Source organism: Piliocolobus tephrosceles, chromosome 8 (genome assembly GCF_002776525.5).
Source record: "Piliocolobus tephrosceles isolate RC106 chromosome 8, ASM277652v3, whole genome shotgun sequence".
Taxonomy (NCBI): Eukaryota; Metazoa; Chordata; class Mammalia; order Primates; family Cercopithecidae; genus Piliocolobus; species Piliocolobus tephrosceles.
In genome coordinates, this window is record NC_045441.1 from 51149969 (window position 1) to 51171493 (window position 21525).

At 42.2% G+C, this 21525-nt stretch overlaps 1 protein-coding gene across 2 annotated transcripts in view; it reads left to right on the plus strand.

Moving 5' to 3' along the window:
* Positions 1 to 13078, plus strand: part of AVL9 (AVL9 cell migration associated) — a 103032-nt gene extending 89954 nt beyond the window's left edge. For both annotated transcript variants that reach the window (XM_023186028.2, XM_023186029.3), the window contains exons 13-16: positions 450 to 567; positions 4352 to 4405; positions 4923 to 5011; positions 8223 to 13078. In XM_023186028.2, the coding sequence (XP_023041796.1) occupies positions 450 to 567; positions 4352 to 4405; positions 4923 to 5011; positions 8223 to 8338 (377 nt within the window). In that variant the 3' untranslated portion in view covers positions 8339 to 13078. The remainder of the gene's footprint in view (positions 1 to 449; positions 568 to 4351; positions 4406 to 4922; positions 5012 to 8222) is intronic.
* Positions 13079 to 21525: the final 8447 nt, after the last annotated feature.

The window sequence follows — 21525 nt, forward strand, 5'->3', positions numbered from 1 at the left end:
CATTCTTAATCTCTTTTTTTGTAGAAAAATGGCATTTATAAAAAAGTAGATATCCCAATTGCCTATACCATGCATATAAACCAGTATGTTTATTCACTGTCAAGCATACAGTTTTTGATTAATTAATAATACTGTCCTCATAATGGTAAGGATAACGTGGAAATATTTCGGAGTTGTAAGGAACCCTGGAAAATATCTGGCTCAACCCTCTTATTTTCCAGTTAGGAAAATGAAGTTCTGAGTGATTAAGTGACTTGTCAAAGGCCCACATAGCTCCTTAACAGGATTTCTGGAACTAGACCCAAGTTTCCTGACATCTGGTAGGCTATCTCCCCCAAATATGGGAGGGCAGGGGGATAAAGTCGTTCCTTTACCCTTTTTGGTTGTAGTCTTCACATCCCTGAATGGCTACAGCCCAGCTCAACTTCTTTCAAATATTTACTTGACAGATAATGAAAAGATATTATCGGACTATGGGACAACTTTTGTTACGGCATGGAAGAATACTCACAACTACAGGGTGTGGAACAGCAACAAGCATCCAGCACTTGCAGAAATAAATCCAAAGTAAGCGCATCCTCTGAAGATTGTAGTACATAATGGTTGGTTTACGAGTGCCCAATACAAAGAAAAATCTATTTTAACTTTGATATTGTGAGTATCTTCAAGAATCCCCTTAAGTAGGTCATAAAAATGCTCCCAAATATAGAGAAACAGCTTAGAAACTGCTTCCATATTCAGATTGTTACACAAAAAGCATGAGCATTATGGGAAGCACTGACATTTCCCTGGCTCTCGATGTGATTCAGAGAGGAAGTCCCTGGCACTCGGTGATGCTCAGTACACAGTAATTCTTCTCTCTTTCCCTGGAGCTGTTCTCTACCAGAATGGTTCAACAAGATAGAATCCTAGAAGGAAATACCACTGGTTTACTGTATGCGTAAAACTAGGAGGCTATTTTAAAACATGACGTATGTGAAACCAATTAAAGTTAATATCTGGGGCTGGGCTCATGCCTGTAATCCCAGCACTTTGGGAGGCTGAGGCAGGTGGATCACAAGGTCAGGAGATCGAGACCATCCTGGCTAACGATGTGAAACCCTGTATCTACTAAAAATACAAAAAAATTAGCCAGGCGTGGTGGCAGGCGCCTATAGTCCCAGCTACTTGGGAGGCTGGGGCAGGAGAATGATGCGAGAATCTGTCTTAAAAATAAATAAATAAAAATAAAAAAGATGATGTGGTTTTTTTATAATGATACAAGCATACACCATTTTCTTTTTTTTCCTTGAAACGGACTCTCACTCTGTCGCCCAGGCTGGAGTGCTGGTGCAATCTTGGCTCACTGCAACCTCTGCCACCCAGGTTCAAGCAATTTTTCTGCCTCAGCCTCCCGAGTAGCTGGGATTACAGGCACCTCCCACCAGGTCCGGCTAATTTTTGTATTTTTAGTAGAGACGGGGTTTCACCATCTTGGCCAGGCTGTTCTTGAACTCCTGATCTCGTGATCCACCTACCTTGGCCTCCCAAAGTGCTGGGATTACAGGCGTGAGCCACCGCACCCAGCCAAGCATACACCATTTTCATTTGTATTTTAAACTTCTTTGTGAGGAACAAAAGTCACTTTCGTACTGACTACCATATTATCTTGGGACTAGAGTTAACTTTTCTAATGTGATTTAAGGCATGTTAAAAAGGATACTTTGCTGCACACACACTCACACACACCCCAGATATTTAAGCCATAGCAACCTGGGGAAGTATCTGCATGAGTAAGGTGGTACACAGAGGGTTTTGGGTAACATGTCTGTTAAGCTTTGTATTATGCATCAAGAAAAATAACCAAGGAGCTGGGCACATTGGCATGTGCCTATAGTCCCAGCTACTTGGGAGACTGAAGCGGGAGGATTACTTGAACCCAAGGTTTCAAGGCCAGCCTAGGCAACATAAGGAGACCCCATCTTTTAAAGTAAAAATGACTAGGTTCAGCACCAATTTTGGTGAATTTAATCATCACACTTGGCTGTAGCAGAAACCTATATTGCCATTTGACTATAGTAAACATAGAAAATTAAAAGGCAAAACCATTTTAATGGTATTAAATGAAAGGGCTGAGTTCAAAGTGTTCTCCCTCACTGACTACAAAGTCTCTATTCTCAACATACTGAAGGGAAACAGATGTGGAGGTGCTTAGCAGGATGGCACTCACAGGGTGGTGCTGGGAAGGCAGGTCAGCCTTGACTGTCCAAGCAGTCAACATGCAGAGCCATCCCAGTCTCCCGCCTGGGCCCTGCACTGGGAAGCCTGGTCAGATCTTTATCTGTCACTACATCTGGTGCTTTTAACTTGAACCAGCTCTACAGATGTTAGTACAGGTCCAAAAAAGCCTTAGCTGAGATGAGTTTTAAAAGGATTATGAAATAGTGCTTAGAAGAACATGTGAAGAAATTGAGGCTATTTAGATTGAAAAGAAAGCTGAAGAATGACTTGTTAACTAAAATATATAGGTAGGGAAATCACGCAGATATGATAGTGCAGGCCAAGGGAGAACTTCCCTTTCGTCTTCTGAAGGTTCACTGGAAAGTCAGCTGGCAAAAGGCAGATTAATAGGAGAAATGGCATGCAAATTTATTAATGTGCATGAGGGAGAGCTACAGGGTGACTGGATTGTGTAACCAACTTCACACTTAGCAGCCCTCAGAGAGAATTGATGGTAAATGTTTCTTTCAGACCTTTAAAGGTGTCAGACACTCAGTTCATCTTTCCTATATCTTGATATTGGAGGGCCTCAGAGCAAACCAGGCTGCATTAATGCAGATTTTCTCCACAGATGCAAATCTACCCCCCAAAAGACAGCTTTTCAGTTATTCTTGCATTTCCAGCCCTTCTGAATAGCCATCTTGAAACACATCAGAGAAGTATATTTTGGGGTGAATAGTTAGTTTTCTTCAATAGCAAATTTTCAACGTTTTTACCAAATTAAAAATAACAAATGCAGCTGGGCCTGGTGGCTCACGCCTGTAATTGTAGCACCTTGGGAGGCCGAGGTGGATGGATCACGTGAGCTCAGGAGTTCAAGACCAGCCTGGGCAACATTGTGAAACCCTATCTCTACTAAAAATACAAAAAATTAGCCGGGCATGGTGGTACATGCCTATACTCCCAGCTACTCAGGAGGCTGAGGCAGGACAATCGCTTGAACCTGGGAGGCAGGTTGCAGTGAGCCGAGATTGCGCCACTGCGGTCCAGCCTGGGTAACGGTGAGACTCTGTCTCAAAAAAATAAAATAAGAAATGCTAGACTTCTGTTGTTATCAGAGGGTGTCATTTAGAAATATTTCAAACTAATTATAACTTTTGAGAAGTATGAAACCCTTTAACTCTTAAAGATTAGGGAAGGCAGCATTCTAACTTAACAAGCAGCAGGCATATTTCATCCCTTAAATATAGCCATTCCAGAACACAGAATGATCAAGTGATGTGTCAGTATTTCAATCCTGTGATTCAGGAATCTAGGAATAAGAAGTGTTACATATGCTTACTTTGGGCCATGAAGAGTAGTTTGTTGTCATTTGAAGAACCATTAATTTTATAAGTAGCTATGGATTTTACTAGGGTCACTTTCTTTGTTAGACCTTGACAGAGGGACCCCTGAGATAAGAATTGGATATTGACCCCTCCATTCATGTGGTCCAAGTTGCTTGATTTTTTTTTCCTACTGCCTGTATAATTGCAGAATGCCTGGTTTATATATATATATATATTTTTTCTTTTAATATATTGGAAATAGGGAAGTATGAATAATGTATTTTCTGACAAAAATAACAATATTGCTGGTTTTTTTAAGACCTACCTTTTGAGCTGCTTTTCTAACAGAAAGTAGAGATTTTGTTGATCCATCCACAAATATTTACATAACCAATAGCATACATTTGTAAGATGGCCAGGATCAAGGTATGATCTATGACCATGTCCTAAAACCAGTGACTCACCTTGACTGTCCTGGGGAGCTTGTAAAAAATGTTGATGCTTGAGCCCCACCCAAGACAGACCAAATAAATTAGAATGTCAGGATAGCACTAGCACAGGCTACACACACAGAACACACAACACACCTGTTTTACAAGTGAGGAAACTAAAGCTCAGAGGGGTTAGGTAATCTTTTCTGGATGTCGTCACTGGAAGTGGAGAGCTGTGATCAAAGCCAAGTTTCCTGATACCAAATTCAGCACTGCCACCCAGCTGTGTCGTCCATGAGAAGCTTACTAATATTTTCTTGTGATAACTCTTTTTTGCAGCCTTCTTGGTAAAATACTGATAGTTTAAACTCAAACTTTTTTTTTTTTTTACAGCCATCCATTTCAAGGCCAATACTCAGTATCAGACATGAAGTTAAGATTCTCACAGTAAGTACTTAAAGAAAATGCTGGGAAAATTCTTAAGTCTGATTTTATGCCATGTGTTTCATTGCTAATTGGGGATTGTTTTTCTCTACTTGATAGACTTATGCTTCAAACAGTAACCAAATATGTGCATAACATTCTTTAGCTCAGCGGTGTGTATGTTTCAAAGTGAAAACACCGCTGTTCCATAGAGGATGGTGTGAACTAATAATAGGATTTACCATTTTTATTTTGGTGAAATGCTTTTAGCAAACCATGGCTGTCAGAGAGATGTAGCCATACATACATCCTTATGTCCTCACCACTTTTTGGTTCATCTGTATGTTCTTCTCACGTATTCTGAAAATGCACATGCTTAAAAGGTTAATAAATTCATAACAAATAATTTAGCTTCTTTTCTCAGTAATTCTAATTTGGGATGGTTACAGAGTGATTATTGTGTGTGTGTCTACATGTGTCTGTGTGCATGTGTGAGATTTTTTTAAAATTGTACTTAACACTTCCTTTATCTTTTACCCAGTTCTGTTCAGAATAGTGAACGTGGCAAAAAAATTGGAAATGTCATGGTCACAACTAGCCGGAATGTTGTGCAAACAGGAAAAGCTGTTGGTAAGCCAGGAACAAATTGGAATCACAACACATCCATTTTCTATCTTTAATATGTAATTGATAAAACAAACATAAAGTTGTAAAGATGTGTGTTATCACATAGTAATACAAGAGTTTTTAAAATTTTTGTTTTATTCATTTGAAAAATTCCAAATTCCAAAAGGTCAAACTTCATTACATCTATGACAATTTTCTGATGAAATCACTGTTTTGTTACCAAGATTGAAGCTTCACCAGAGTTTTCTTCCCCCATTCCCTGTGCTGTCCACAGTTCTTTATAAATGGCAGAGACTCATAATAAAAGTAGGCATTAGGAACTACTGTCCTCTAAGGTAGTATTACACAATAAAGAAAATGAAGCCAACAGTTGGTTTTTCGAAAAGGTCAACAATATTTATAAAATCTTTACAGACTGGTAAAGATGAAAGAAGATACAAATTACCAACATTAGGGATGAAAGAGCGACATTAGTGTAGCTCTGACAGAAATTTAAAGAACAGCCAGGCGCGGTGGCTCAAGCCTGTAATCCCAGCACTTTGGGAGGCCGAGACGGGCGGATCACGAGGTCAGGAGATCGAGACCATCCTGGCGAACACGGTGAAACCCCGTCTCTACTAAAAACTACAAAAAACTAGCCGGGCAAGGTGGCGGGTGCCTGTAGTCCCAGCTACTTGGGAGGCTGAGGCAGGAGAATGGCGTAAACCCGGGAGGCGGAGCTTGCAGTGAGCTGAGATCCGGCCATTGCGCTCCAGCCTGGGCTACAGAGCCAGACTCCGTCTCAAAAAAATAAAAAAAAGAACAGAAAATAGGGGAATATTGTTGAACAACTTTATGCTAACAAATTTAACAACATAAATGAAATATACAAATTCTTTTAAAGATTCTCATTACCAAAACAGCTGCAAAAAGAAAATATGAATAGCCCTATTATCTATTAAAGAAATTGGACCAAATGCAGTGGCTCATACCTGTAATCCCAGCACTTTGGGAGGCTGAGGTGGGAGGACTGCTTGAGTCCAGGACTTCAAGACCAGCCTGGGCAACATAGTGAAACCCCATCTCTACAAACAAATTTTAAAAGTCAGTAGGCATGGTGGTGTGTGCCTCTAGTCCCAGCTACTCAAAAGGCTAAAGTGGGAGGATTGTTTGAGCCCAGGAAGTCAAGGCTGCAGTAAGCCATGACAGCGCCACTGCACGCCAGCCTGGGTGACAGAGCAAGAGTCTTAAAAACAGAAAGAAATTAGTTGACTTTAAATGAAAAGCCTTGCCATAAGGTTTTTAATTGAAACCAGGCTGCCCAGGTGGCTTCAGTTTGAACTCTGTCAAATGTTTAAGGAAGAAATAATACTAAAACTTACACAAAATCTTTAAATAAGGTAATACTCCCTAACTCATTTGATGAGGCCAGTATTAGTATCAAAGTCAGACAAATGGTAGCATGTTCTTCTGCACCTAGCTGTTTTCGCTTAAAATATTTTGAATATTGTTCCACATCAGTTCTAAAATTTTTCATTCCTTTTCTGTATTTTTAACTTTTATTTTGATGTAGTTTTGAATTTGTACATTGCAACAGTGCAAGAAAATCCCAGTTATCTCTGATTCACCAATTATTTACATTTTGCCCCATCTGCTTTGTCATACAATGTGTTGTAAAAATAGGGCATTACTACTTCCCTAGCTTCTGAAAGAGGTTGACTAACCGTTACTAAACACAATTCAAAAGCCCCAGAACTAGGTAATCTTTGTGTAGGGGTTCTTATATCCCCAGTTTTCTGAATACCTAGAGACAGACAGAAAACTCTACAGACTCATTTGTAAAGACAAACACAGAACACACAGCACTACCACTAGGTTAGTTTTATTGCAAAGGAATGGAATTTAGCACACAAACATTTATTTCCAAACAATATGCCTTTGACTTATTTTGAATTTTTATTCTTTAATAGAAAAACTATGTTATATTACAGATTATTATAGATACATTATTATACATTATTACTTAATTTTTAGTGATGTTGCTACTGATAAATTCTAAAGGCAAATCTCTTCTATACTCTCCTCTCCAAGAACAGTGGGAATGTATTAGTCAAATAATTTCACTTAGCATCACCTTTTTTCCTGAGACAGGGTCTCACTCTGTTGCCCAAGCTGAAGTGCAATATAGTGCAATCTTAGCTCACTGCAACCTCTGCAACCCTGGCGGGATCCTCCTGCCTCATCCTACCAAGTAGCTGGGACTGTGGGCATGCGCCATCATGCCTGGCTAATTTTTCTATTTTTTGTAGAGAGAGGGTTTCACCATGTTTCCCAGTCTGTCTCGAATTCCTGTACTCAAGCTAACCGCCCATCTCGGCTTCCCAAAGTGCTGGGATGACAGGTGTGAGCCACCATGCCTGGCCCAACATCAACTTTTGAGATAATGTTGTATACGACACAATAGACCTGGGGCAGATAGAGCTCTATACATCTTTAACATAACTTCATTTTAGATGACAAAAGCACATTTCCCTAAAACAACCTACCCACTCTTCCCTGTTTAGGTGGTTATTGATTATCAAGTTGGTATTTAAGATACACAAAGCAGTTTGACTTTTTAAGCTCTCTAATAATCCTGATACATAGCCAGTGTTGCTAGCACTGAGGGTATTAAAGAAACAGTATACTTTCAGAATGCTTAGGCAAGTAGGCTCCTATGCTAAAAAATCATCTATTTTTCCTTAAGACATTCCCATGGAAAGGGATTGTTTTGAAACTAAAAATGTAAATGATATTTTGGCTACTATTAACATATTGGTGTGTTCTAGTGAATTAACATTTATTGGCTGGGCACAATGGCTCACCCTGTGATCCCAACACTTTGGGAGGCTGAGGCAGGAGGATCACTTGAGCCAAGTGTTTAAGACCAGCCTGGGAAACATGAGACCTTGTCTCTACAAAAAACCAAAAAATTACCCAGGTGTGGTCACACATGCCTATGGTCCCAGCTACTTGGTAAGCTGAGGTGGGAGGATCACTTGAGCCCAGGATGTCAAGGCTGCAGGGAGCCGTGACCGCTCCGCTGCACTCCAGCCTGGGCGACAGAGCAAGACATTGTCTCAAAAAACGGTTTTAAAAATTTTTTAATTAAAAATATATTAATTATGTTGGTCTTTCACTGTCTTGTAACAAAAGTTAAGACATTTTTCCTTTTGTTTTTCTCCTCTCCATCCAGGCCAGTCAGTTGGAGGAGCTTTTTCCAGTGCAAAGACAGCTATGTCTTCATGGCTTTCCACTTTTACCACTTCCACCTCCCAAAGTCTCACTGAGCCACCAGATGGGAAGCCTTGAGCAGGGTGTCAGAAGCTGCTATTGCTTTCTGAGGTTTAAGTGTCCCCTGTCTGTCTGCTGCTCCCAGGCTGTTATCAGCCACAGATCCACAGCAGGGGACCATATGTCAAACTGTTTACATAGACGGTTGCTCTAAGTGAATGCTTCAGGATGCCGAAATGATGAAATCACAGCCGTAGCAGGGATGGCTTTCCAGGTTGGGGTTTCAATTGACTACTTTTATTTCAGTCTGAGCCTGATTAAAACATACAGTGAACCTTCTAATGAATTTTGAGTTCTGATACTGTACATTGGTTTACTTTAGAAGAGTTTTTATTTATGTAAATTTTGTTCTGTTTTGGTGTTTGAATATCTAGATGGTCATTGTAATTTATACTTGCTAAAATTAATTTATATTACCATTTTCTCTAAAGTTGGCCTTAAAATGTTCTTATAAAGTGAAGGGGTCATACAGTTGGGCCTTTATTATTTTGCTGAATTCTATGATGATTATTTTGCTTTCTACCCACAAAACATTTATTAATTCACTTCCTCCCAAAAACATGAAAGTCAGGGGTAGTAGTTCTGAGGATTGGGTGTTTTATGTTTTTAGTTTGTTCTTTCCACATCCTTAAAAACTTGCTTTCAGACATCAAGGAGTATCATGTGCTTTCCTCCTCTTTATAACTGTGCAGGTGGCTGTGCAGAGAAATAGCAGAGTGATGGTTCAATGATACTGAAGCAGTTTAACATGAATGTGTCTGTAGGGCAATACTTTCAAAGACCTATGTGTTTATTTTTCAACCACAGTCATGTTGCAGTCTTTTACAAGCACTTTTTTAAATTCACAGTTTGTGCCATCTGTTTCACTTTTTTTTGTAGCGGGGACAGGGTCTCGCTGTATTGCCCAGGCTGGAGTGCAGTGGCGCCATCTCGGCTCACTGCAACCTCCATCTCCTAGGTTCAAGCAATTCTTGTACCTCAGCCTCCCAAGTAGCTGGGATTATGGACATGCACCACCACACCCAGCTGATTTTTGTATTTTTAGTAGAGACGGGGTTTCGCCATGTTGGCCAGGCTGGTCTTGATCTCCTGGCCTCAAGTGATCTGTCTGCCTCAGCCTCCCAAAGTGCTGGGATTACAGGCATGAGCCGCTGCGCCTGGCCTGTTTCTTTTTTAAACAGTTTTCTATTGAGTGTTTGCAGACCTACAGCTTTTCTCGTAGTCTTATTCTTCATAAAGCTTTTCAAAGCACTTAGTCTTCTACTTCCCTAACTGAAAGTCTTCCTATAATCAATCCCTACCCCCTTCTATAAGTATTTTAAAAGAAAAGCAAGGTGACTGTATTAAATAGAAATCTCATCTTAGTTTATATTCATCAAAGTAAGAGGCAAGAGAAGAAAACTGCAGCCTTGACATCTGTCATCTGAGAAAGGACATCTGGTTTCATGTTAGGTACATACATGCATGTGCGTGCCATCTACTGATGATCTGTACACAGCTGGACCTTGTGTGTTTGTCATGCTCAGCTCTCATTTGCTTTTCAAGGAGACCTGGGATGGGTGTTCTCAGAGAGTACTTACGAGGAAAAGACTGCCTTTTCAGTAACAAAGGATACTTGGGAAATACATTGTGAGTATGATCTATCCCAGATTGCTGGGGAATTAAAGGAGGACGCTGATTATATTTGGTTTATTCCTCACGAAATGTTTAAGAAGTAAATGCTCCCAAGGCATTTGAAATGAACATAGAAACATAATCTAAATATCTCTAAACTTTCCACTTTGTGTTTTCTAAACACAAATTGTATTACCCATTTGAGCATAACTCAAGAATTCAGCAATGATAAACTGAAGGGCTGAATGTGAGAACTCCATTATGTCCACTTCTTCCAAGAAAGTTAACCTCAGGAAATACTGTTTGAATAGAAGAAATACCAAACAAAACCTTAAACAGTACTCTAATCTTTTTGTGCTGAGACTATAAAGAATTCATTCTAACATCTTGTTGTTTCTCAAGGACCACATCATTCGTTGGAGCATGATAGTGTGATTTGTGTGCAATTGTTACCTCTCAGCTGCTGAAGTTCACACTTCAGGGATCTAGGAGCCCTGTGAGGGTCATCCAGCGACATGCTGATTTGTCTTTCAGCTGGTATGGTTTCTATGACTGGGGTCAACTCCCATTTTTCACCCTTCAAAAGCAGCCCAGCTCATGCTTTGGAATCCACTGAAATAAAAATAGTTACATCAAGTTTAACTTTCTTTAATACCACTTGTTCCCCATTTGAATACACACTTTGATCGGACTTTCTATTAACATGTCTAGCTAACAGTTTGATTCTTAGTGGTCACTTTACTGACTTTCAACATAAAACAAGTATCTCAGAAAATACAGCTTTCATCATAGAAATGGTCAAAAGACCATAGCTGTATTTCCTTCAGGCTCTAGGAGGTGGAGTTTTTCAAGGAACACTGGCCCTTGTATTGTTGGCAGGAGCCCCAGGGCAGTTCGCACAGAGGCAAGAAGCCTCACCCCTGCTCCTGTGACCCCCCACATACTTCAGGCTTGGATTCTAGGCTCCAAGTGGCCAGCATAGAAGCAGCAGCCTCTCTCCAAACCCTGGCTCTGTGAGCCATAGGAGCCACCACTAGGCCATCTTCTGACACAGCCCTGGTAAAGGTGTGTGTGTTGTTGACCAAACTTGCCCCAGTGCTTGCTAAGGCTTGTGTGTCTAAGAACTGAGTGTTTGTACCTAGGTGTGAGGGAACCAGGGTCAGCCAGCCTTTTTCACATGTGCCAGGCACACACACTACATCAATGTCTTGGTGGTGGCTTCGCTGCTATCCAGGTGACTTAAAAGTTTGGAAAATGTCCCTGGTATACTTCAGTTCCTACTAGACATTGTAATGACAATGGTGTAGGTAAGGAAGAGAGAGTTAAAGCTACCAGTTGTGGAACAGAAATAGTTGCATGTCCAAAGGTGGCCTACAATGATTGTGCGTGTGCACTTGGCTCACATAACCAGCATGAATAGTCTCTTCCCAAATCCGTTAGCGATTACCCCCTGCCAAGCACAGCCCCAAAACAATTCTCATCCACTTTCCTGTTAAGAAACACAGCAGCAATATACTTTGGCAGCATACCAGAGCATATGATGTGACTTGCTCAACCTTATCTTCCTTTCCAAATTCTATACGAAGCGTCTGATGTTTTTTAGAATAATTTCCTTTGGAAAGCCAAGGAGAAAGCAAATTCGGAAGAGAAGTGAGAAACTGTTGCCTGGCTGAGGAATAAGATGCTTAAAATCTGAATGAAAGTATTTTGAGAGCAGTATTTCATGTGCTAAGAGGTATAAGAATTCTTTTAGAAAGCAGTTAGAATGTTACTCTGCTAGTTACAAGTTTTAAAGTCACGCTATAGCATTATCGCCCTGGTAGGTAGGTTTTGTTATTGTTTTATAGTTTGTGAATAAAAGTTTTGTAGAAGTTACAGCTAGTGGTCTTTTCCCTCCAGAGCCAGTGATGAGTGTTGGAGCACTTCAGCTCTAGAAGGGGGTCAGTGTTCTGACCTTTAACCACATGAACTTACCTGTGTCAGCAGTTGCGGAAAGTAGCCTGTTAGGACAGCAGCTGCTAAGCGTTGCCTGGTATTTTAGTGGGGAGATGGTTGGGACTCTTAATGGCATCAACACTTGCATGCTCTGAATCTTTGATCAGAGATGAGGTGCCATTCGTGGCATTTCCACCCCGTCTCGTGGTAGCCTTTAAAAGTGGTAGAAGATGCTACCCTAATTCCCTGAGGATTGTCATTCCATGCAGCGTAAGGTGCCGCGAGGAGTTTCTCATTCCAGTTCTTTGGACTTCGTAACATTGAAATTGTTTTTCCATAATTTCCGGCATTCCATAAATATTTGTCAAGGACAAAGAAAAGGAATGTGGATGTCTATTCTTTTCATATGAATGACTTTGTACACATGACTTCCTGCTTTCATTATGAAGGAGGGGAAACTAGTTCCCTTATATGGTAACTCCAAAGTTAAAAAATTGTGCATGTCTGAGGGGTTGAATATATTTTGTAAAACTCTAAATACATTTGTATTTCTGTGCTGTTCTAAAGTTTACCTTTTTACTTATATGAAAGATATAGAAACTATATATTTAAATCATGTAAATGGAACAGTGTAGGGGGTTTTCCCGATCTTATTTTTCATCAGCTTCTCACATCCACGTAGATGCTGCTCAGATTTTTTCACGTGTGCAATATGAACATTTGAACATTTCAGTCAGGTACTGAGCCAGAAAAGGTAATTGAAGTTTTCAGAAAGCTTCTGTGCTTAGAAAATATTTTGTTTTCTTAAAAAAATAGTTTTTTGTAGCTGGAAGAATAAGATCAAGGCTTACATGTTTCAGGCCCCTTGGTCACTGGTTCCTGAATTTAGGAAACATTGGATTAATGAGTTGGTGAAGGTATTTAGTGGTTACAAAAATAGTTTAAATATTTACAATTAAAGGCTTTTCACAAACCTTTTCTAAGAAAATTTAGCTGAGAAAACAAAAAGTTTTCTAAGGAAGTTTAGCTGTGGCACATGTTTTGATCAGAAAGGTATTTTCTCTTTGGTAGTTTTAAAGTTTGTACTAGTTCTTTTTTTATTGTTAAAATTATAAATCATGTCTAATCATACTGAACTGTAAAACTTCTGTTGTATCTTTATTTTAAGCGTAAATGAGAATAAAATGATCCTGTCCGCCCTGCCTACAATTGAACTTGACCTGTCCTTCTAGAAGTACCCTGTGTGTTGTCCATGTGGTTTCTGTCCTCCTTCACAGTTCAACAGCAGCTTCATTTATTAAGAAACCACACAGAATGAACTAAAGACTCATGACTCATTTACTCTCATTTTGACATCACTTTGACAGTGGTCCCTCAGCTTTCAAGGCAGTGAGCTCTGCAGGAAGAGCCCCTTAGCTTCTATGGAATGCTAAGTGCAGGGAGCTGCACAAAGTATCAAGCAGAGCTTGGTCACAAGATAATGTCTCATTAGGACATTGTCCCAAGCAACCCATTTTGTACCTGGACCGATAAGTGTCAAGAGAGCCCTTGATATTTCCACTGAGGACTCCTGGCACATTTTCATGTATACATTCATGTACTGGCTTCCCTTACAACTGTTCCACAAAATGGGCTTTGGGATGTGCTTCACAGAAGAAGTGAACAAACTTCCTTGCCCCCAGGGAATGTGTGCTTCCTTGAGTGCTGCTGCAGGGTTGAGCTGAAGTTACCAGTGTTCTTTGATGTGGACTGAGAGCCCTGGAGCTGATGGGATAACTTGAGGACAGTGGAGCTGCCTCTACTCAGGGAAAGGAAGGCATCTCCTTCCCTTTGCAGATGTCCCTCTCAGACTGAGCTCTGCTGTGGGGGTGTGATGGGTCCCCTATCACCCACCAGGGAACAGCTGCCCACCCTTCATTCTGATAGAAGTTGCAGTTATTTAATCTGGTAACATCTGGAAGGAGTGTGATTAGGGAGCCTATTCTTTCCAAGGAACATTCTTTCTATCCTTCATGAAGGGCTTCTCTCTGCCTGAGGTAATGTACACAGGGTTGGGGAAGCCACTGCAGCAGGACTGACCTGTCCAACGTCACCATCAACAGATCCTCACGTGGCACGCACAGACACTTTGTATGATCATGAAGATCAGAATGGTCGCGTTGTGTTCCTGATCCCATGAGCACCTGCCTTTGGAACCACTGACATCCCAACATAACATAATTAGGATTCAAATGTTTTTAAATGTTTCATTGGACTGGGCTGCAGTCCTGGAGCACACGGATGTAGGCCAGGCCTGGAAAAATCATGAAAGCCACTTAATGAAATGTTGATCATTGTTGAGGGCAAGTGATGGGTTCATAAGGGCTTCTAAGACTATTCTGTTTGTGTATGTTGGAGAATTTCCATAACGAAGAGTTTAAAACTACTTGCTAGCCATTAAACAACTTCATTACCCATGAAAAGGCACCAGTTCCTGTGTCGCGGACCCTGAGTGCCTGACTTAGGAATTGGCTTAATTTCGTAGCATCTCCAGATGCCCTGGCCTCCACAAGACCCCTTACCAACTGAAACCTTGGCTGCTGTTGTTGCCTTCCCATCCTTCTAGTTGTTGGAGGAGCACTACTGAGAGAACCTGTAGTACACAGTAATCAAAGACCCAGCCCCAACCTCTCTTCCTCCTGAAAGTCTTCCCCAGGCTACTCTGAGTCCTTTCTAATACCTGAATTCTCAGGGGCCAGTGGCTCACACCTGTAATCCTGAACACTTTGGGAGGCTAAGGCAGGAAGATTGCTTGGACCCAGGAGTTTGAGACCAGCCTGGGACACACAGGGATACCTCGTATCTACAAAAAATTTAAAAATTAGCTGAAGGCCAGGTGCGGTGGCTCACACCTGTAATCCCAGCACTTTGGGAGGCTGAGGTGGGCAGATCACCTGGGGTCGGGAGTTCAAGACCAGCCTGACCAACATGGAGAAACCCTGTCTCTACCAAAAATACAAAATTAGCTGGGTGTGGTGGCAGGCACCTGTAATCCCAACTACTCAGGAGGCTGAGGCAGGAGAATCGCTTGAACTCGGGAGGCAGAGGTTGCAGTGAGCAGAGACTGAGCCATTGCACTCCAGCCTAGGCAACAAGAGTGAAACTCCATCTCAAAAAAAAAAAAAAAAAAATGAGCTGGGCATGGTGGCATCTTCCTCTAGTCCCAGCTACGGGGGGGTAAGGGGGTGGACTCAGGTGAGAGGATCACTGAAGCCAAGAGGTCAAGGCTGCCGTGAGCCATGATTGCACCACTGCCCTTCAGCTTGGGCAACAGAACGAGACTCTCTCTCAAAAAAAATAAAATAATAAAATACCTGGATTCAGTACTTACTGAGGACTATGTAAAGTGGTGCTTCCCAATCTTGGAGATTTGCCATACAGTGCCACACATAGTCCCTGACACGTTCAGTTCCTGATCCCACGGACCTTGCTGTCCATCAGGTGGGGGTGGTCGGTCACTGTAGAGGGGAGAGTGCTGGGTGGTGGGGGAGCAGGAGTGGCACCAGCAAACCACTGCGGGTAACTGCTTTTTTCACAGGGACCAATAAATGTCTCTTCCCCTGAGTCTAAGTGGAGACCTGAGGGAGAGTTTTCCAGGTGAGGTGGGAGTGAGGGTAAAGACCACAAGACGTAAAGGGCTCCAGGGCCTGGCAGAGCAGCATAAGCAAAGACTGGAAGCAGCACGGCTTGAGGGGATGTTTTTTGGAGTGGCCGAAACCGAAATGGCAAGGAGGACAGGCTAGGGATGAGGTCAGGAAATAAGGCCATATCTGCAGGCGAGCCCTGTCAGCCCACAGACAGGCGAAAGCCTTCAAGGGTTTCCCACAGGCAGGTGGCAGGTTGGCTGGGTGTTGCCTGTGGAAAGTTCTTTCAGTCATGAGTACCACTGCTTCTGCTTTGCCCTTTGCTGTAAAGCTAGTGATGTTCCTCAGCTGACCTCTGAACTCAACCACCACCCCTTTCCCTTCCTCACTGGCCTTCCCAGTTTTCCACTGACTTTAAATCACATTTGCCCCAAACACAATAAAGCCAAGAACAAAAGTCTGTGGCATGGCCCTCAGTCAAAAACCAGTTACTGCAAGAACAGTTTTCCCGATTTCCCCAGGCATTCGGTCCGTGGAGGTTGCTGATGAAAAGAACCTGTCAAGTGATGGTTTCCCTGCCAGGAAATCAAGAGCAGAGAGGGCACTGGAGCATCTGTTTCCATTACTCTCTCTGGCTAAGTGGAGACCCAGGAGACATGTGGCACCACCGCTGTGGTGACATGTTTAAACTTGGAGAAAACCCGCTGTTTCTTCATGTCATTTACAAGCAGGAAGGGAATCATTTATACATTCAAAAAGCCCATCTGCCACTAACATCTGGACTTTCAATTATATTAAATTCATGGAATTATTTTTTCTGATAAAATTTAACCATATTCATGCTCTCGGGAATGCTAAAGTTAAAAGTGGGACAATGGAGAATTTCTGAAGTAGGCTGTCCACCTGCCTCCTCAGGCTCTGCCCTAGAAAACCGTTACTTCCTAGAAACCACGGAGACCAAAGCAAAATTACCCCGTCCTTGGCTCTCACATCCTGAATTGGTTCTTTGTACATGATCATCCATTTAGAAACCAAAGCTTCTGTGGCCTTGATAAACCACTCACTCTCACTAAATACTTTCCAAATGGAAATTCCCAGGTAAAATTTTAACAGATGAAGATGAATATTTTTTTGTGTCACCCATTTTATGGTCATTAAAACCACAAGGTCAGCAGGACTAGAATTTTTAAATCTTACATATTTTATGACCTTTAAAGTGTGTTTTTTCATTAGTGACAGAACCCTCACTTTCACACTCAAAGTGGAAATCATTTTTATTTTGAATGTGGTTAATTCCATTCCTTTGAGCACCTGGGCTTAATCCTTAGAATTTTCTTTTGAGACCTTCTTGGAAATGAAGGATAACTAGTCACCACTCCTCTGGTTGGAAGACGTGTCTTTTGTTTCCTTTTTTTTTTTTTCTTAATTTTTTTTCTTTAAATAGAGACACAGTGTCAGTATGTTGCCCAGGCTGGTCTCGAACTCCGGGGGCTCAAGCAATCCTCCTGCCTCAGCCTCCCAAAGTGCTGGGATTACAGGCGTGAGCTACCATGCCTGGCTTGTTTCCTTTTAAACTGTCAAGTTAACCCTGTGACCGCCCTCCCTTGAAGGACAGGCTATTGTGTTTCCAAAGCTTCTAATGTAATTCATAGGGAACTCAAAATGGATTTCCCATATGGACAGTGTTGTTTATGGGAGCTATGTCTCAGCTCATAAAAGGCAGCTCACCAGACAGCCAGAGTAGATACCAAAATACAGTCACACGTCACTAACAACATTCTGCAAAATGCGTCACTGGATGATTTCACTGTTATGTGAACATCAGAGAGTATACTTACAATGACCTAGATGGCCGAGCCGACCGCACAGTTAGCTCATATGGTTTGGCCTATTGCTCCTAGGCTACAGACCTCCACAGCATGGTACTGTTCTGAATCCTGCAGGCAGTGTTCACACAATGGTAAGGATTTGTGCGTCTAAAAAGAGAAAAGGTACACTAAAAAGACAGTATTGTACAAAATTAGCTGGGTAGTGGCACATGCCTGTAATCTCAGTTACTCGGGAGGCTGAGGCAGGAGAATCGCTTGAACCCGGGAGGTGGAGGCTGCAGTGAGCCAAGATCACGCCACTGCATGCCAGCCTGGGCAACAAGAGCAAAACTCCATCTCAAAAAAAAAAAAGACAGTATTGTAATCTTAGGGAACCACCATCGTATATGCTGTCTGTCACTGACCAAAGGTTTGCTATGTGGCACATGACTGTGTGTTATAAAGGTACTAGAGGACTAAGCAACAGACGGAAACGTGTTAAGTGACAACCTGGCAGCTGAAACCGTAACTCCCATTCGCCGCAGCCCCAGCAGAGTAAGTAAAGCTTCACTCAGTCTTGTCTTAACACAAAACCACTTGCTATGGGTGAGGGCTGTCTGGGTCCAGAAGAGATTAGATCTGTACATATATGTGATATAAAGAAAGTGATGGGGCTGTGTGCAGTGGCTCACACCTATAATCCCAACACTTAGAGATGCTGAGGCACGAGGATTGCTTGAGCCTAGGAGTTTGAGACCAGCTTGGATGATATAGTGAGACCCCTTCTCTACTAAAAATAAATTAGCTGGACATGGTGGCAAGCGCCTGTAGTCCCAGCTACTCTGAGGTGGGAAGACTGCTTGAGCCCAGGAGATCAAGGCTGCAGTGAGCTATGATGGTGCCACTGCACTCCAGCCTGGGTGACAACGCAAGACCCTATCTCAAAAAAAAAGAAAGACGACTGTGTTGAGAAGTCCAGTAAAGTTCCATCATGGCAACCTTTTCGCTGGGACAGTGAGAGAAAGCTTCCTCAAGGAAGTGTCATTTGAGCTGCTGAAGTGAGGATGAGGCAGTGAAGATGAGAGCCAATTTTCTGTCCTCCAGCCTTGGGGATGGGGCCGGGGGTGGCATGGCCTGAGATGCAGGGGAGGAGCAGGTCAGGGGGAGTGAAGCCCTAGGAAGGGGAAAAGAGTGATGAGGGAGGAGAACTGAAGAAGGAAACAGCCTGTGAGGTTGCTAAAGCCGGCAGGAATCTGAGAAATACAGAAACCAGCTCCTCCCGCTCTGCCCCTGGCAGTCTGTTTCTCTTGGTGAGGCTACAGGGACTAAGGGAAAGAGTGTGAGGAGGGGTTCAGACACAGGAAAAAAGAGAAGAGCCTGTGAGGAGCAGTCTGTGCTGAGGACGTGTGTGTGACGATGTGGCTGCCTTTCCAGGGGCAAGCGTGGGAAGTATCTTCCACCAAGGAAGCTGGAAGGGTTGGGAAAGTGCAACTGCCTTTATATCAATATCACAAACCAAAACGTTTTGAAAACAAACATGTTTTTCTTGGGGACTGAAAGATGTTTTATCCAGTCTGAAGCTGCGACAGATTTCAAGGCTAAGCAGATGTTAATTAAAATCAACTATTTCACCTGATTTAGGTGGTCAGATAAGTATACACGTAAAGTCAAGCTGTGCATGTAAGATGTATTTTAATGTTTCTAATCATTAAAAATGTTTCAATCATTTCAAAATGTAATTTACTTCTCAGTTAGGGAAGTATGATCAGTGGAAGGAATATAGCTTCCACTTTTCAGACACATCTTTGAAGATAACTACAAACCCAAGAGGCTCATGTTTCTGACAAGTAAAAATTCCACATAAAATTGCCTGTATTTCATTTCACTCAATTTTGGCAATAATAATTAGTATCACTCTTTGCATTTGTTCAGGGCTTTATAATAAAGTTGGGATGCCATAAATAGGAGGTCAACAGGCCTGGGTTGGAAACCCAGTGCCCACACTTGCTTGTTACTTGACATCTCTGAACCACACATTCTCCGTTAGTACAGTGGGTTTAAATGAGATGACGATGTGTGTGTTGGGGCTGCACTTGTGTATCTTCGTATTTGTCTATTGTTCATCATCCTCTACAGCATGTGAACAGGGTGTTTTTCCGGTTTTATTTACCTTCAGAGCCTGGAACAGTGCCTGGTGCAGAGTAAGCACTTAGTGGACACTGGATGAATAGACTGATAGACAATTCTGATTTGTAAATGGAGAAGAAGGGAGATGTCTTCTTACTGGGAGAAGAAGCAGAACAAAGGAGAATGAAAAGAATGGTGTGGGTTCCTGTGGACAGAAGAGAAGGCATCAGAAAGGAATGACATAATTGGATACGAAAAGGAAGTGTGAACTTACACATACTCAAACTGGCATTATGTCTAATATATGGTTGACCCCGAATACATATGTGCCATTACTTTTTTTTTTGAGACAGTCTCACTCTGTCACCCAGGCTGGAGTGCAGGTGGTGCAGTCTCAGCTCACTGCAACCTCCACCTCCCAAGTCCAAGCAATTCTCCTAGCTCAGCCTCCTGAGTAGCTGAGACTACAGGTGCACACCACCACACCAGCTAATTGTTGTATTTTTAGTAGAGACGGGGGCGTCACTATGTTGGCTTGGCTGGTCTCGAATTCCTGATGTCAGGTGATCCACCCATCTCGGCCTCCCAAAGTGCTAGGATTACAGGCGTGAGCCACTCGCCCGGCCTGCTATTGCCATTATTTTTAATTCTTTTTTTTTTAATTTCTTTTTTTCTTAGAGACAGTGCCTCACTCCGTTGCCCAGGCTGGAGTTCAGTGGTGCAATCATAGCTTACTGCAGCCTTAAATTCCTGGGCTCAAGCAATCCTCCCACTTCACCCTCCTAAGTAGCTGGCACTACAGGCGCATGCCGCCAGGCCTAGCTAATGATTTTTAATTTTCTTTTCTTTTCTTTTTTTTTTTTTTTTTGAGACAGAGTCTCGCTCTGTTACCCAGGCTGAAGTGCAGTGGTGCAATCTCAGCTCACTGCAACCTCCAGTTTCTGGGTTCAAGTGGTTCTCCTGCTTCAGCCTCTCGAGTAGCTGGGACTATAGGCATGCGCCATGATGCCCAGCTGATTTTTTGTATTTTTAGTAGAGACAGGATTTCACTGTGTTAGCCATGATGGTCTCGATCTCCTGACCTCATGATCTGCCCACCTCGGCCTCCCAAAGTGCTGGTATTACAGGTGTGAGCCACCGCACCCGGCCATTTTTAATTTTTTTGTAGAGAAATGACCTTTGTTGCCTCGGATGGTCTTGAACTTCTGGGCTCAAGCGATCCTCCCACCTCAGCCTCCCAAAGTGCTGGGTTATGAGTCTGAGATACCACACTGGCCTATTTTTGATTCTTTACATTAATAACTGAAGAGACTCAAAAGAATTTTTATCTAATGTGTATGATATAAAAAATAATAAAATGAACAATCCATCACCCAGCTCTAAGAGGGTGTCTCTCATCCCTCATTTTGCTTAAAAATTTGTCCAGGCATCGTGGCTCATGTCTGTAATCCCAGCAATTTGGGAGGCCGAGGCAGCTGGATCACGAGCCCAGGAGTTGGAGATCAGCCTGTGCAACATGGTGCAACCCTATCTCTAAGAAAAATACAAAAAAAATTAGCCAGGCATGGGGGCACAAGCCTGTGGTCCCAGCTACTCACAAGGCTGAGGTGGGAAATCACCTGAGCCAGGGGAGTCAAGGCTGCAGTGAGCTGTGACTGTGCAACTGCACTCCAGCCTGGGCAACAGAGACTATGTCTCAAAGGAAAAAAAAAAATTACCATATATTTCCCTTCTCAACAACAGATTGTTTAGTGTGTCAGATTACTGAACTTTATACAAGTTGAATCATACATACATATTACCCTGTGACTTGCTTTTTCTTGTACATTAAGTTTCTGAGCATCATGTCGCTTTGTCTATCAGTAGATCATTTTCACTGCCAGGAAGTATTCTATTGTGTGAATAATATACTGCAGTTTATTTCCACACTCAATTGTTAATGAGTTCAGGAACAATTTTTTTGGTCTTCCCCTCCCCAACCAATATTTGCTATTATAGTAGGCCCCTCCTTGAGCATCATGTGCCTGGAAAGAAAGAAAGAAAGAAAAGAAAGAAAGAAAAGAAAGAAAAGAAAGAAAGAAAGAAAGAAAGAAAGAAA